The sequence below is a fragment of the Muscardinus avellanarius genome (assembly GCF_963383645.1).
Source record: "Muscardinus avellanarius genome assembly, chromosome: 1".
In the NCBI taxonomy this organism is placed as follows: Eukaryota; Metazoa; Chordata; class Mammalia; order Rodentia; family Gliridae; genus Muscardinus; species Muscardinus avellanarius.
The window spans coordinates 179,203,430-179,218,060 of NC_137786.1; the positions used below are offsets into that span (position 1 = coordinate 179,203,430).

At 39.5% G+C, this 14,631-nt stretch overlaps 1 protein-coding gene across 4 annotated transcripts in view; it reads right to left on the bottom strand.

The window, feature by feature from the left end:
• The window catches only part of NUP98 (nucleoporin 98 and 96 precursor), a gene marked incomplete at both ends in the record, with an annotated part of 114,117 nt that overhangs the window by 90,878 nt on the left and 8,608 nt on the right, over nucleotides 1-14,631 (bottom strand). For 2 of the 4 annotated variants that reach the window (XM_080699206.1, XM_080699205.1), the window contains 4 exons: nucleotides 7,442-7,529; nucleotides 9,795-9,929; nucleotides 13,780-13,940; nucleotides 14,354-14,534. In XM_080699206.1, coding sequence (XP_080555332.1) covers nucleotides 7,442-7,529; nucleotides 9,795-9,929; nucleotides 13,780-13,940; nucleotides 14,354-14,534 — 565 coding nt within the window. Of the gene's footprint in view, nucleotides 1-7,390; nucleotides 7,530-9,794; nucleotides 9,930-13,779; nucleotides 13,941-14,353; nucleotides 14,535-14,631 lie in introns of all 4 variants that reach the window. The other 2 variants (XM_080699204.1, XM_080699207.1) reach the window with 1 other exon arrangement.

The following is a 14,631-nucleotide window of genomic DNA, read 5'->3' on the forward strand; positions in this document are numbered from 1 at the left end:
CTACTTAGTGAGGCCCTTTGCAACTCAGTGAGACCCTGCTTCAAAATAAAGAATTAAAAATAGGGCTGGGAGCATAGCTCAGAGGAAGAATGCCCCGGGTTATATACCCAGAACCACTAAATAAATAAATAAATAGTAGAAAGTTTAGCTGGAGGTAAAATGCCTCTAGGTTCAATCTCCAGTATCATACACTGAAACACACACACATGATGATGATGATGGTGGAGAAGAAATAATAATGATGATGATGATGGTGGAGAAGAAATAATAATGATGATGATGATAATGATAGGGCTGGGGGTATAACTCTGAAGTAGAATGCCCCTGGGCTCAATCCTGAGAACCACCAAAAAAAGAAACAAAAAATAAAATAAAATAAAATAAAAAACTAGAACAAAATTGTTCATGAATAAGTTCAAAAGAAAACAAAATGGGCCGAGCGTGGTGGCACACACTTGTAATTCCCGCGCTTGGGAGGCAGAGACAGGAGGATCGTGCAGGTTCGAAGCCAGCCGCGCTGACTTATGAGACCCTGTTTCCAAATAAAAAATATAAAATAGGTCTGGTAGTGTAGCCTGGAGGTAGAAGGGTTTCCAGGAACCCCAGTATCACACACACACAAAAAGAAAACAAAATCAATAAAGAGAATATTTTAGAACAGATATAGTATAACTAAGAATACTATACTTTGTCATGCCAATTTCTATTTATTTTTTTGGTACTGGGTATTAAACCTAGGGCAATTCTACCTCAAAGTTAAACCCCCAGCCCTATTTATTTATTTTTGTAGTACTGGGGATGAAACCCAGAAACATTATACCTCCAGGCTACACCCCCAGCCCTATTTTTTATTTATTTTGAAACAGGGTCTCACTGAGATGCAAAGGGCCTCACTAAGTAGTAGCTGAGACGGTCTGCAAACTGCGATTCTTCTGTCTCAACCTCCCAAATGCTGGGATTACAAACGTATGCCACCGCACCCACCTAAATTTCACTTCACTGTCCTGGAAACTGTGAACTCCCTGTCTCATCCTCCCAAGTACTAGTATTACCATCTTGTGCCACCATATCTGGCTTTATTTTTATTATTATGATACTGGTGATTAAATCCAAGGGCATTCCACCTCTGAGCTACACTCCCAGCCATTTTTCCTATTTATGAAATAGGGTGTCAGTAAATTGCTGAGCCTGTCCTCAAACCTGTGATTTTTCATCCTCTAGTTCCAGCCTCCCAAGTAGTAGGATTACAGGCATGTGTTACCACAATAGGCTAAATATTTAAATTATTCTTTCAATGAAAAGGATTAAAAAAAATCTAATTTATACAAGCTTATTTTTCTCTATTCTTTTTTGCGGGACCAGGGATCGAACTCTGAGGCATTCTACCTCCAAGCTACACCCAAGCCTTTTTTTTCCCCTGCTACTGGGATGAAACCCAGGGGCATTCTACTTCCGAGCTACAACCCCAACCCTATTTTTTATTCTTTATTTTGAAACAGGGTCTTACTGAGTTGCAAAAGGCCTAAGTAGCTGAGGCTGTCCTCAAACCGTGATCCACCTGTCTCAGCCTTCCAGATACTGGGATTAACATGTGTCCACCATCACTCCTGGCTTTCTGCCATACTTTTTATTCTTTATTTTGAAACAGGGTCTAAGTTACAGAGGGTCTCACTAAGTAGCTGAGGTTGGCCTTGATACATGCAATCCTCCTGTCTCAGATTCTCACATACTGGGATTACAAGTGTGCACCACCACACCCAGTTAAACAAGCATACTTCACACATTTTTTTTTTTTTCTTCTTCGATACTGGGGATTGAGGCCAGGAGCATTCTATCTCCTTTTTTTTTTTTCTCCCAGTACTGGGGATGGAACCCAGGGGCATTCTACTCCAGCCCTATTTTTATTCTTTATTTTGAAACTGGGTCTCACTGAGTTGCAGAGGACCTCACTAAGTAGCTGAGGCTGTCTGCGAACCGCAATCCTCCAGTCTCAGCCTCCCAAAAGCTGGGATTACAAGCGTGCGCCACCATGTCCAGCTCCTAGCACTATTTTTTTTATTCTGTATTTTGAAACAAGGTCTAAGTCGTAAAGAGCCTCACTACATAGCTGAGGATGGCCTTGATACCTGAGATCCTTCTGTCTAAGCCTTTCATTTACTAGGATTACAAGTGTGTGCCACCACGCCTGGCATTGACACGTCATTTTAAAATTCAAAAAAGGAGGCCAGGTGTGGTGGCACACACCTATAATCCCAGCATTCGGAAGGCTGAGACCGGAGGATCAAGGTTCGAGGACAGCCTCAGCTACTTAGTGAGGGCCTCTTTAACTTAGTGAGATTCTGTTTCCAAAAAAATTCAAATAAGGAATAAGACTTAAACACATTTGATATTAATGCATTTATGAAATCTTTTCTAAAATTATGCTAATAGCTATCATACAAAAATGTAGTGCTGCCTACTCAAGCACAATCAACTTCCTTTAAAGAAAAAAAAAAAAGAAAATATACTTGGTGATAGTCTTTTTCAACTGAACTAGAATTTTTTAAATTTAACCAGAAAAGATCTTACAACCCCATTACAGGAGAAAACAAGATGCTCATGAAGTACCTCAAACCCACAAAAGGGAAGTAAATCCCAACTTACACTGTTTATACCACACATTTCCTCCGATTCTCCCTGACAAGTTATTAACTATTATTTAAAAATAATTTTACAAATTAAAGATAATTCAAGCACATAAGCTGGTGAGGCAAGTCATATAAAAATAAGACCTTCCACTTTCAATTCAGTGAACATGAATACCTTCATACAACAACAACCAAAATTCCAAGGAAGCCAGAAGTCTACAACTCTAGCATAAAATTAAATATATTCTTAGAATGGAGGCTAAAAAGAAAAGAAAAAAAGAATGGAGCCATGGAAAATATATTATCAGGAATAACCTATTTAAATACCCTGTCAGATACAAATAGCATGTAATTCTGAACATAAATATGCTATAATAAAGCTTCTACTTACACACTATGTCCCAGTATGTTATATATATATATATATATATATATATATATCTTATACCTATAAAAAACTTTACTTTGTTTTTTTGTGGTACTGGGGTTAGAACCCAGGGTCATTCTACCTCTGAGCTACAGCCCCAGGCCTATTTTTTAGTCTTATTTATTTTTTATTTTAATATATATATATATGGTTTTTTTTATGGTACTGGGGATGGAACCCAGGAGCATTCTACCTCCAAGTATATCCTAGCCCTATTTTTTAATCTTTATTTTAAAACAGGGTCTCACAGCCGGGCGTGGTGGCGCACGCTTGTAATCCCCGCGCTTGAGAGGCGGAGACAGGAGGATCACGCAGGTTCGAAGCCAGCCGCGCGCGCTGGCTTAGGAGACCCTGTTTCCAAATAAAAAAGTATAAAAAAAAAATAGGTCTGGGAGTGTAGCCCGGAGGTAGAAGGGCTTCCAGGAACCCCAGTACCACCAAAAAAAAAACAAAAAAAAAAAAACCAGGGTCTCACTGAGTTACAAAGGGCCTCACTAAGTAGTAGCTGAGGCTATCCTCGAACCGTGATACTACTATTCTCAGCCTCCCAAATGCTGGGATTACAAGCGTGTACCACCATGCCCAGCCTTATAAAAAAACTTTTTAAATGTTAAAAAGGATCTATAGGCCGGAAGTGGTGGTGGAGGATTTTAATCCCTGCACTTGGGAGGCGGAGACAGGAGGATCATGCAGGTTCAAAGTCAACCTCGCTGGCTTAAGAGACCCTGTTTCTAAATTTAAAAAAAAAAAAAAAAAATGTAAAAATAGATCTGAGAGTGTAACAAGGGTTCTAGCCCAGAAGTAGAAGGGTTCCATCCCCAGTACCACCAAAAAAAAAAAAAAAAAAAAAAGCATCTATAAAATTGCTCTTAATAGGTGTCATATAATAGAATGATAGGACATGATGGGTTAAACACATGCATTTTAAAAGAGAGTGAAAATTGGTTCTTAGGGGCTAACTCATAAATTACAATGATTTATGGCTCTCCAAAGTATCAGAGAATATAAACAGAGAAACTGCATATGTGTGGTATTAAAATTTCAGATAATGAAGCCAGGTGTGATGGCCCACCCTTGTAATTGCAGTACTTCGAAGGCTGAGAAAGGAGGATCATAGGTTTTCGGCCAGCCTCAGCTACTTAGGGAGGCCCTCCCCAACTTACTAAGACCCTGTTTCCAAATAAAAAGTAAAAGGGGGCTGGAGAGTAACTTGAAGGCAGGATTCCCCTGGAATCAATCCCTAATACTGCAAAAAAAAAAATTTTTTTTTTTTAGATGATGAACCAAGCCTAGTGGTGTGTACCCATCATCCCAGCTACAAAGAAGTCTAAAGCAAGAGGTGGAGCCGGGCTTGATGGTAATCCCTGCGCTTGGGAGGCTGAGACAGAAGGATCGCACAGGTTCAAAGCCAGCCTCAGCTACTTAGTGAGGCTCTCAGGACTTAGTGAGACCCTGTTTCCAAATAAAATATAAAATGGGTCTGGGAGTATAGCCCAGAGGTAGAAAGCCTCTGGGTTCCACCCCCAGTACCACAAAAAATAAATAAATAAATAAAGCAAGAGGTGCTCCTTAAGCCTATGAGTTTGAGGCCCTTCTACATTACTTAGCAAGAGATTAAGAAAAAAAAGGTTAGCTCAGAGGTAGAATACCCCAGGCTCAATCCCAGTACCAAAAAAAAAGAAAGAGAAAAGGTTCTTCAAAGGCTCCTTGGGAAATGGGAAGGATAATAACTGAAAATAAGAAATACTAGCCAGGCATGGTGGCGCATACTTTTAATCCCAGTACTTGGGAGGCTGAGACAGGAGGATCGGGCAGGTTCGAATCCAGCCTTAGCTACTTAGTGAGGCTCTCAGCAACTCAGTCAGACTGTGTTTCCAAAAAAAAATACAAAATAGGTCTGGGAGTGTATCCTAGAAGTAGAAGGCCCCTGGGTTCCATCCTTAGTAGCAAAAAATAAAAAGAAGAACACTATTTTGACCCTTAAGTATCTTTCCTTTCTAGGTTACACAGGTAAGAAACAAGTATACAAAACCATGTATCTTATCCATGCTAAAATCACACTTTCCGCCTCAAAACTATTCGTTAAAATAAAGAGTTCAGCTGGGTGTGGTAGCGCATGCTTGTAATCCCCGCGCTTAGGAGGCAGAGACAGGAGGATCGCGCAGGTTCGAAGCCAGCTACACGTGCTGGCTTAGGAGACCCTTTTTCCAAATAAAAATGTAAAAAAATAGGTCTGGGAGTGTAGCCCGGGGATAGAAGGGCTTCCAGGAACCCCATTACCACCAAAATAAAAAATAAAAATAAATAAAAAATACAGTCCATACCCCCAAAAAAAGTGTAATATCATCAGCATAAGTAAAAGGAGTTGTAAAATCAAGTACATAAATTTAGGAAATTGATACCTGACAGGACTTTTTTATATAGCTCATACTTCTGTGAAAACACATTAACTTAATGAATGCTTAAAATATTCTTTATGCCAGGCGTGGTGCTTGTAATCCCCACGCTTGGGAGACGGAGACAAGAGGATCGCGCGGGTTCAAAGCCAGCCGCACTGGCTTAAGAGACCCTGTTTCCAAATAAAAATATAAAAAAATAGGTCTGGGAGTGTAGCCCAGAGATAGAAGGGCTTCCAAGAATCCCAGTACCAAAAAAAAAAAAAATATTCTTTACAACTAGTATATTCAAAACCATTCAAGACTCACTTAATGGGGAAGAACACAGCTCAGTTTCAGAGTACTTGCCTAGTATGCATGGGTTCCTGGGTTTAACCCCCAACATCACAAAAACAGCAAACTAAAACAAACACCCAGAAACAACGAAAACAAAAACCTAAACACAATTAATGCCCAGTGATGTATCTGACAAACAAAATCGTCAGCAACTATTTTAACCATTATTTCCTTATAAATAAAAAACCCTTTCTATATCCTACAAAAATGTTAACTTGTTGGAAAACCTAATTAAGCAATAATGGATGACACTATTAATAATCAAATGTTTCTAATAAATTAGTTTAAACTTTTCCAGCTCACCTCTGAAGAGTAATTAGTTTTTTTTGGTTTTGTTTGGTTTTGTTTATTTTTGTTAAATTTTACTGGAAACTGAACCCAGGAGCATTTTACCTCCAAGCTATACTCCCAGCTAAGAGTCTTGCTAAATTGCTGAGGCTGGCCTAAAACCTGCAATGTTCCTGTTTCAGCCTCCCCAATACAAGGATTATAGGCATGCACAACCACACCTTTTTATTTTTAATTGTTTCACAATTTTACCTGTATTTTCTGAATTTTTAGAAATGATCATAAATTTAAAAATAAAGCTTCTGGAACTGATAGGAAACTACTGAATAATCCCCCCAAAACAGAAAGGTTTCCGCTTTTTTTTTTTTTTTTGCGGGTCTGGGGATAGAACCCAGGGGCATTTGACCTCTGAGCTATATCCCCATCCCTATTTTTTATTCTTTATTTTGAAACAGGGTCTCACAGAGTTCCAGAGGGCCTCACTAATTAGCTGAGGCTGTTCGCAAACCATCATCCTCCGGTCTCAGCCTCCCGAATGCTGGGATTACAAGCGTGTGCCACCATGCCCAGCTAGGTTTCTACTTTAGAAAGAATCACCTGGTTGCTCATCCTACAATATCAGTATTTGGGAGCTTGATCAGGAAGACTGCAGGTTTGTAGCTAGCCCTGGCAATTTAGTAAGATACGTCTCAAAATAAAATAGAAAAAGGGTTGGGGTATAGTTTAGGGGTAGAACACCATTTGGTTTGGTACCATCATGAAAAAAAAAAAAACCAAATCTCTTCTACATATTACACAGAAACATATTTCCATGCTTAAAACATGGCCTAGTAGACCATGTTTTAAGCATGGAAATACCTCAGCCAGCTGTGGTGTGGCACACACCTATAATTCCAATACTCAGAAGGCTGAGACAGGAGGATCATAGGTTCAAAGACAGCCTCAGGAAATTAGTGAGACACTCATTCAAAAAGAAAAAGAATGTAAAAAGGGATGGAGGTGTGGCTTAGAGGTCAAATGTCACTGGGTTCAATCCCCAATACCCCTCCTAAAACAATTTACTATTATCTAAACACAATGTATTTTATTTATGGTTTCTCAGCTATTGGAAAAGTAATCCAAAGGGTGGGGCTTGGAGGTTATCTTTGCTAAATACCTCAAGCTATGTCCACAACTCTTTCCCTCTGCTATCTCACATCAAGCTACGGCTTACCTGAGAATTTTTAAATATTTCCAATCATATGAATCAGGAGAATGATGTGTGGTATAGGCAGTATAACTTTCTTAAGATAGTCAAACCTGCTTTTTATATGTACCAAAATTGGAAGTGTTTGTATTGGTTCCTAAAGTCAGGGTTGGTTTGTTACCAAAGAGCCCGCCACTGGTTGTACCAAATGAAGGAGCACTGGTTGTGCTGGTTCCAAATGTAGTAAGCTTGTTATTGCCAAACAGGTTCTAAAAGGAACAGAATAGAGAAAAGTTTTAAATAATATGGAGACATACATCAAACACTAAATCAAGGCTACTTCAGATAAAATATACTGTGTGGGTCCGGGGTGGAAAAAAAGATGTTACAATTTTTTTAAAAAGTTAGAATGCAAATAAATAAAGGTTATCAGAAATTAAAAAAAAATAAAAATCTGAGTAAGATTATTAAACACAGAGTACTCCTGGGCTAAAAAGTTATATGATGTCCAGTGTGTGCAGGCCTTTATAATCCCAGTACTTGGGAGGGTGAGACAGGAGGATCAAAGGTTCTTGGCAAGCCTCAGCAACTTAAAGAAAACATCTGCAACAAAGTGAGATCTGTTTAAAAATAAAAAATAAAATAGGGTTGGGGGTATAGCTCAGAAGTAGAACACCCTTGTTCCAAGAAGCTGTGTATGGTGGCATATGCTTGTAATCCTGAAACATGAGGATTTGAGGTTTGAAGACAGCCTCAAGAGTCTTGAAGGTAGCAAGACTCTTAGGAACCTAGCAAAACAATAAATACAAAAAATAAAAAAGGGCTGGGAATGTAGTTCAGCAGTACTATTTCCCTGGATTTAATCCCCAGTACCTAGAAACACACTCAAAAAACTAGGAAAGAATCTCAATTAAGATGTAACAATTGAGCCAGGTGTGGTGGCACACTCCTGTATTTCCAGTACTTGGAAGGTTGAGACAGGATGATCATAGGTTTGAAGTCAGCCTCAGTAACTTAGCAAGGCCCTCAACAACTTAGCAATATCCTGTTTCAAAATTAAAATAAAAAGAGGAGCTGGGACATAGCTCAGTGGCAAAGCACTTGTCTTACAAGTGTGGTACCCTGGGTTCAAGCCCCAGTTTCAAAAAATAAAAAATAAAAAAAAAATATGGCTAGTGTGTACCTCAGAAGTAGAATGCCCCAGGTTCAATCTCCAGTACCACCACCACTAATTTAAAAAGATGCAAAAATTTAATCACCAGTGTTCCACAATATTCAAAAACTTCAAGTTTTCATGTTACACACTTAAGAACACACATTGTCAATTTAAAAATAACCAACCAGCCGGGCGTGGTAGCTCATGCTTGTAATCCCAGGTTTTGGGAGACTGAGACAGGAGGATCACACAGGTTCAAAGCCAGCCTCAGCTACTTAGTGAGGCTCTTAGCAACTTAGTGAAAGCCTGTTTCCAAATAAAATATAAAATAGGTCTGGGAATATGCCCGGAGGTAGAGCCCCTGGGTTCCACCCCTAGTACCAACAAAAATAAGTAAATAATTAAAATAACCAACTAAAGCCGGGCATGGTGACACACACTTGTAATCCCAGTACTTGGGAGGCTGAGACAGAAGGATTACAGGTTCAAAGCCAGCCTCAGCAGCTTAGTAAGGCTCTCAGCAACTTAGTGAGACCCTGTTTCCAAATAAAATATAAAATAGGTCTGGAGGTATAGCATGGAGATAGAAGGCCCCTGGGTTTCATCCCCAGTACCACAAAAAATAAAAATAAAAAATAACCAACTGACCCGGGCGTGGTGGCGCATGCTTGTAATTCCAGTCATTTGGGAGGCTGAGATAGGAGGATCACAGTTCGCAGCCAGCCTTAGCTATTTAGTGAGGACCTCTGCAACTTAGTGAGACCCTGTTTTAAAATAAAGACTAAAAAATAGGGCTAGGGGTGTAGCTCGGAGATAGAATGCCCCTGGGTTCCATCCCTAGTACCGCAAAAAAAAAATTTAAATTAAAAAACTTAAAATTAAAATAACCAACTGAGCTGGGCATGGTGGCACACACTTGTAATTTCAGCATTTGGGAGGCTGAGACAAGAGAATCACGTTTCACGGACAGCCTCAACTACTTAGTGAAGCCCTTTGCAACTCAGTGAGAACCTGCTTCAAAATAAAGAATAAAAAATAGGGCTGAGGATATAGCTTTGAGGTAGAATGCCCCTAGGTTCCATCCCCAGTACCACAAAAAAAGAATAAATAAAATAAAAATAAAATAAAAAAGAATAAATAAAATAAAAATAACTGGAATGATATTTTGCTATCAGAGATAAACTGCACACAAACATGAGGTAAAAGAATTTAATAACTAAAAGAAACCTACTGAAACTAATTAGTAACTTTATTTTCATCAAAGAGCTTTTATTTGCTCTAAATATCATACAATATACCCAATAAGAATACTTGGCAAACATTAAAATCTTTCTTAGAAATTTCCTTACTATAATTTACAGTAAATGTAAATACCTACCGAACCAACTGTACCAAACCCAGTATTGGTCCCAAAGAGACCTGTTCCTGTTCCAAATGCTGTCCCAGTGCTGGTGTTTGTAGCTGTTCCAAAAAGACTTCCAGGTTGTGAGGCTTGGGTTACACCAAATAAGCCCTGCAAAAGGTAATCCAGATTTAAATAAATTAATTTAAATAAATATCCCATAATACTTTGAGAATCTTAGATTAACAAAAATAGGTAACCATTATTTTAAAGCTTATAGGACAGATAATATGATAAATACTTTACATTTAGAAGTTCTTCCTACAAAGCATGAAGTATATAATACTCTCGTTTCCTAAAAGAAAAAAAAGCTCAGAGCCGGGCGTGGTGGCACACGCTTGTAATCCCAGCATTTGGGAGGCGGAGACAGGAGGATCGCAGTTTGCGAACAGTCTCAGCTACTTAGTTAGGCACTTTGCAACTTAGTGAGACCCTGTTTCAAAATAAAGAATAAAAAATTGGGCTGGGGGTTTAACTCAGAGGTAGAATGCCCCTATGTTCCATCCCCAGAACCAACAAAACAAGTAAGTAAAGCTCAGAGCAATTAACTTTCTCAAAATGTCACAGCTCCTGAGAAGAACCTAAGCCCCTGCTGTTTCTAGCATAAAGAGCTCCAAGGTCTTGGACATATACTAAAAATTTACATTAAGTCTGTGCTCTAAGAGTCCTTTAACTTTGCCAAGTGTAGTGGCATATGCTTATAACCCCAGTACTTGAGAGACTGAGACAGGAGAATCACAAGTTCAAGGCCAGTCTCAACAATTTAGGTAGGGTCTCTGAAACATAGTGAAAATAGTGCTAGGTGTTTAGCTCAGGGTTAGAATGCCCTTAGGTTAAATCCCTCTAGTAACACACACACACACACACACACACACACACACACACACTCTCTCTCTCTCTCTCTCTCTCTCTCTTCCAATTTTGTTAATGTTCAATATTGCTTTGGCTATGAGTTCACTTCTATTCTTTGCTGTGTTTTTATCATAAAAGGTTATCAATGCTTTTTCTCCATCTACTGATGTGACCGTGTATGTGTTTGTGTGTGTGTCTATATATTACTGGGGATTGAACCCAGGAGCATTCTACTTCCAAACTACATCTCCAGCTCTATTTTTTATTCTTTAATTTGAAACAGAGTCTAAGTTATGGAAGGCCTCACTAAGTAGCTAAGGCTGGCTGCGAACCTGCGATCCACCTGTCTCAGCCTCCCAAATACTGGGATTACACACATATGCCACCCTACCCAGTTGGTTTTTTTTTTTTTTTTTTTGCAGGTCTGGAGATGGAACCAGGGGGCATTTGACCTCTGAGCTACACCCCTTGCCCTAGTTTTTATTCTTTATTTTGAAACAGGGTCTCACTAAGTTGCAAAGGGCCTCACTAAGTAGCTGAGGCTGTCTGCAAACCGCGACCCTCTGATCTCAGCCTCCTGAATGCTGCAATTACAAGCATGCACCACCACGCCCAGCTAAGAAAAATATAGCTTTTATGCTTTAATATTAGAAAAATACTGTGCTAATGGACTATTGCTAAATCAAAAACTTTATTACAGCTAGGCACAGTGGTACATGGCTTTAATTCTAGTACCTGGGAGGCTGAGACAGGAGGAACACAGGTCCAAAGCCAATCTTAGCAACAGAGACCCTCTGCAACTTAGAAAAACCTTGTTTGTTTTGTGGTACTAGGGATTGAGCCCAGGGGCTTTTTAACCTCTGAGCAACCTCCCCAGACCTCTTTTATTCTTTATTTTGAAAGAGAGTCTCACTAGGTTGCTGACAATTTAGGTTATCAGAACTGGTTCTGAACCTGTGATCCAGTCTTAGCCTCCCAAATATTTTAGACATGTACCACCACACCAGGCTTATGACCATGTTTTAAAATAAAAAGGACTGGGACTGTACCTTAGAGGTAGAATGCCCCTGGGTTCAATCATCAACCCTTCCAAAAAATATTTTTACTGTAATTTTTTTTTTTTGGTGTGTGTGTGTGTGTGTGTGTGTGTTACTGGGGATGAAATGGGGGGGGGCATTCAACTTCCAAGATACACCCCTATCCCTACTTTTTATTCTTTATTTTGTTTTTTGTTTTTTTTGGTGGTAGTGGGGTTCCTAGAAACCCTTGTACCTCCAGGCTACACTCCCAGACCCATTTTTATATTTTTATTTGGAAACAGGGTCTCAAGCCAGCAAGGGTGGTTCGAACCTGCGTGATCCTCCTGTCTTTGCCTCCCATCCCGGAGATTACAAGCGTGCGCCACCATGCCCGGCTTATTCTTTATTTTCAAACAGGGTCTCACTGAGTTGCAAAAGGCTTAAGTAGCTGAGGCTGTCCTCGAGCCATGATCCTCCTGTCTCAGCCTCCCAAATGCTGGGATTACAAGCATGCAACACCACGTCCGGCTTGAAAGTTTACCGTATTGTTATATTCACTTATTTATTTACTGCTTTTAACTTTCCTGATGGTATCCCTTTGACAGATAGTTTTTATTTTATCAGTATTGAGGACTAAAGCCAGACGCTTTACCATTGATCTATATCCCCACCACTTACTACATTTTAAGGAAGAGTCTTACTATGTTGCCAAGGCTGGTCTCTAATTTTTGCTCCTCTTGCCTCAGCCATCCAAGTAGATCGGAATGCAGACATGAGCTACCACTGAGGGAGAGTTTTTAATTTTAGGGGAATGCTATGCTGGGATTGAACTCAGGGTCTTATTACATGTTAAATAAACATGCTACCACTGAGCTACACCCACAGTCTCTAAGATTTTAATGTTACTGAAGCCAATTCATCATTGTGTAACTCACTTTTTTCCCCTCAGAAGTTTTATTATCGCTTGTCTTCAGGTATCTGATCCACTTTTGAGTTTTTGTGGGGCTTATGACCAAACCAAGGACCTTACATACCACTATTACATCAGTGGTATAAAGAGATGATCTGATCTCATTCTTTTGCATATGGATAATCAATTGTTTCAGCACCACTTATTGAAAAGACTATTCTTGAGCTGGGTGGTGTAAGCTTGTAATCCCAGTACTTCGGAGGCTGAATAGGAGGATCACTGGTTTGTGGCCAGCCTTAGCTACTCAGTGAGGTCCTCCACACTTAGTGAGACCCTGTAAGAAAATAATTAAAAATAGGACTGGGGGTGTGTATAGCTCATAGGTAGAATGCCCTGGGTTCCATCCTGAGTACCATGCAAGGGGGGGAAAAAAAGATTATTCTTTACCCCAATAAGCAGTCTGGTATGTTTCAATTATCTATACTTATTTCTGGACTCTCAGTTTTATTCCATTGATCTATATGTCCCTCCTTCTGCTAGCAACCATTGGCCTGATTACTATTGCTTTTTATTAAGTTTGAAAGTCTACTAACTTAGCCAGGCATGGTGGCACATGCTTGTAATCATAGCATTTTGGAGGCTAAGACAGGAGGACTGCATGTTCAAGGCCAGCCTCAGCAATTTAGTGAAGACCTGTGCAACTTAGTGAGACCTTTTTTCAAAATAAAAAATAAAAAATATGGCTGGGGGGTGTAGCTCAGAGGTAGAATGCCCGTGGTTTCCAACCCCAGTACCACAGACAGACAGACAGAGAGATGAAGGGGGAGGAAGGGAGGAAAGAGAAATAGGGCTAGGGATATAGTTCAGAGGTAGAGTGCCCCTGGGTTCAATCCCCAATACTACATACATACATATATACATACATACATACATACATACATACATACATACATACATACGGCTTAGTGTGAGCTTAGAGGTTTAATGCCCCTGGGTTCAAAATCAATTATTTAGCACTGGCTAAAGTCTCTTAACCATTTTGCTTTCTTATTTTTCCTAAATATCCTCAACTCTAAAGAATAACAATAAATATAGAACTCGCTAGTTTGACATGACTGTAATCTTCATTACTTAGGTCTATAAATCAGAACTGGAGTTCATGAAGGGTGTATCTCCTTACCATGGTGTTCGTGCTTGGCTGTCCAAGAGTGCTGGTATTACCAAAGGAAAAGGCAGGCTGAGTGGTTGTGGCATGGCCAAATGGTTTGCTGAAGAGACTGGTAGTCTGCTGATTTTGTGGGCCAAAGAGACCACCTGGATTTGTTCCAAATCCAGTTGTACCTTTTAGGAAAAAGAGAAGATGGAAAGGAAAAATAATTGGAGGATGGGAGAACCCTGAAAAAAACTAAACACAAAAAAGTGAAATCTCACATTACCCAATAATTCAGCAATATATTTATGCTATTATCTAAATTTCTCAACAATCACTCACTATTCAAATACCTTTTTATATTCTATCACTTTCTTAGGAGAGGCCCCTTCTCAAATGTCACTTTAGCAAATAAAGCTTCCCTGTAACCATCTTTATTTAAAACTGTATTTCTCCCACCCCTACATGCATACCAGGCATTCCCTATTCCTCCAGTATCCCTAAGTTATTATTCTCCACAGCATTTATCACAAAATGATAACTATGTTTATACTTTGCTGTCTGCCATGCCTTAATATGGTCCAATACGGTATTAAGTGCTTACTAGTTCCAAAGGCAGTTTTGTTTTGACCATACGCAAAGCTTGAATTAGTGGTGGAAGAGCTGAAGAGTCCTGTTGCACTGGAGGTGGCTGGAGAAGACCCAAACAAACCAGTTGTGGTACCTGCTCCAACCTGGTTCTGTGGACCTTTCCGGTTAGCCTGATAATCCTCTAAACGCAGTTCCTAAATGAAGGGAAAACATATTTCCAAATTTAATATACAGCCAAAGATATTTAATAGCCTAAATACTTGAATTTAATATTCAAGTTCTAGGGTAAAA